Below are 2,497 nucleotides of genomic sequence, written 5' to 3'. Positions count from 1 at the left end.
AAATTCTTTTATTGAATGACCTTAATTCTAATTCAGTCTAGAAATGGTTCGATCCAGTCCAGAAATGCACGTTTTTGCTGTAACAAACTTTTACTAGTAGGCTCTGGAGGAAAAGGTGTATTTAACCAATAATTCTTCCAGAATCAATTTGGGTGTAGTTTCCCAAGATTAGTATTTATAAATCATTCCTCATGGGGGTGGTATTTTTGTCTTTTTTTAGTTGTCAGTCCATGCAATTCTGGCTCCCCAAGCAGTCAGACACATACCACAACAATTTCTAGCTCTGTAGCCTATATAAATGCTATACCCAAATAAGTACTTTAATTTTTTTTTAATCCTCACCCAAGGATATGTTTTTATTGATTTCTAGAGAGGAATGGGGAGAGGGGGAGAAAGAGAGAGAAAGGAGAGAGAGAAGCATCGATTGGTTGCCTGATTGAACTCACACCCCAGAAATATGCCCTGACCAGGAATTGAACCCATAACTTTTTGGTGTACTGGACAACGAGTCACCCACCCAGGGCCCAAATAAGTACTTTAAAATTCATTGGAATTTGTGGCTTAAAATGCTTTTACTTCAGTAATCCTAAAATGAAGTTGCCAGGTTTAAGAAATAAATATACAGGATGCCCTGTTAAATTTAAATTTCAGATAAATAACAAAGCAACAAAGAATTTTTAGTATATCTCATACAATATTTGGGACACACTTATACTAAAAATTATTTACTGTTCATCTGAAATTCAAATTCAACTGGGTATCCTGCATTTTATCTGGTAATTCAACCTAAAAGAAAATCCTCAAGTATCTATTATCTATTCCAACAAAAGGGACCAGTTTCTGCTATGTGTGAGACCAGAGGCGTTTTACGCCGTAAGGTAAATGAAGCCACATATCCTTAAAAGATTCAGTCACTAAATGATCACAGAATCTTGAAATGTCTGTAGGAATGTGGAGCCTATTTTTCAAGTGATTAAGGCATCAGTGGGAGTTAGGTCTGTTTTCTGAGTGATGGGCTTTTTGGTTTTGTGAATCTAAATTCTGAGTATGTAAGAGGGATAGAGGGGATAAATGGTGATGGAAAAAAATAAAATAAAAATTTAAAAATAAATAAAATTAAAAAAGAATTCTGAGTGTGATGATAAAATCTACCTGCCCTAGCACATGGGAAGTGGAGCATGAGCTGCACAGAAAATAAGGGTAAGTCCAGAAGCACATTCAGGAAGGGTGAGATGCCTTTCCCATCGTCTCTGGCCTCCTAATGAGTGTTCACGCTATTTAATTTGTGACTCTGATTCAAAAGACAAGTAAACGGGGCTTGCTTTAAAATGAAGCTTTTATACAGAATTATACATCTATGTACAAGCAGCTCTGAAGGCCAGAGAAGCAACTCACATTTTGGAACCTTGGAGGCTCTCCAGATTACACTGGGTTTCAAACTAGTTATTAAACAAACCTTAGGGAACAGCACCTAGAGCCTTGGCCTTAGAAGGGTGCAGGAGAAATTAAGTCAAGAGTCAAGATTGCTTCACATTCTGGAAAACATAGTGGCAACACACAACACTCCTGGATTGTGGGAAATCAAATCGTGGGAGGGACATGATTGGAAGGAAACCCCTAACGTTCCACTAATTCCAGGTGCCTCGAAGGGGTACCCGTGGCAGCCATCTCATCAAAGCTTGACAGAGAAGGAAGAGCCACAGGAGCAGCCTTTCTCCGCCTGCGGGTTGTTCAGCACTTGGAAGGAGCTTCGGATCAGCTCCTGGCAGAAGTCCACCTGGGCCCCTTTCACGAAGGCCAAGCTATCAGAGTCAACCACCACTCGGGCCCCACCCTGTTCAAATACCCTAGGGAGAGAAAAACAAAAACACAAAAAGCAAACCACACACAGGAGGACAGCATCAGTGACGATCATAAACACCAACAACCCGACACTCTGGGCCCTGGTGTGAGAGGTGCGCATTCCGGGTTTTCGGAAACAGAGGAAGCATTCCTTATTGCTCCCAAAAAGGTGCCGATTTTGGAGGCAGAAAGAGCCAATGGAATGACTCCTGGGAAACGTTTGGAAATTCTGACCTGGCATCTCATCCGGCCTAACTCCTATCAACGACCCCGCGGGCCCAGGAAGGCCCATCTCCCTCCTATAACTGGGTTCTTTGGAGTCAAGACAACCCGTCTTCACGTGCATCCCCCCCTGTGGGCGGGAAGGGTGGTGTGGAGCATCCTGAGCAACCCGTTCAAATCTGGAATAAAAGTGCGCCTTCAACTACACACACGCTCCCCCTCCCGCACACTCCGAGGACCCGCCAGCCCTTCCCTTCCTCCTTGCCTGTCGTCGGGGTGGATCACTGTGTCCAGCGAAAATCGGTACTGGAATCCGGAGCATCCACCCCCCTCCACCTCCAGCCTGAGGAATTCTGCCCCTTGGGTGATCTCCAGGAGCCTCTGAAACGCAGGAAGAGGGGGTCAGGCCCGCCCGGCCGGGGGCGGCATTAGG

General features: G+C 44.3%; 1 protein-coding gene across 1 annotated transcript in view; it reads right to left on the bottom strand.

Moving 5' to 3' along the window:
* Positions 1-1,354: 1,354 nt before the first annotated feature.
* The window catches only part of LOC102251290 (iron-sulfur cluster assembly 2 homolog, mitochondrial), a 1,655-nt gene continuing 512 nt past the window's right edge, over positions 1,355-2,497 (bottom strand). Inside the window, 3 exon segments of the mRNA XM_005883603.2 lie at positions 1,355-1,847; positions 2,330-2,448; positions 2,450-2,495. Coding sequence (XP_005883665.2) covers positions 1,673-1,847; positions 2,330-2,448; positions 2,450-2,495 — 340 coding nt within the window. The 3' untranslated portion in view covers positions 1,355-1,672.

Source organism: Myotis brandtii, unplaced genomic scaffold (assembly GCF_000412655.1).
Source record: "Myotis brandtii unplaced genomic scaffold, ASM41265v1 scaffold793, whole genome shotgun sequence".
Lineage (NCBI taxonomy): Eukaryota > Metazoa > Chordata > Mammalia > Chiroptera > Vespertilionidae > Myotis > Myotis brandtii.
Note: the sequence above shows the minus strand (reverse complement) of the source record. Positions and strands in the feature narration are given on the sequence as shown.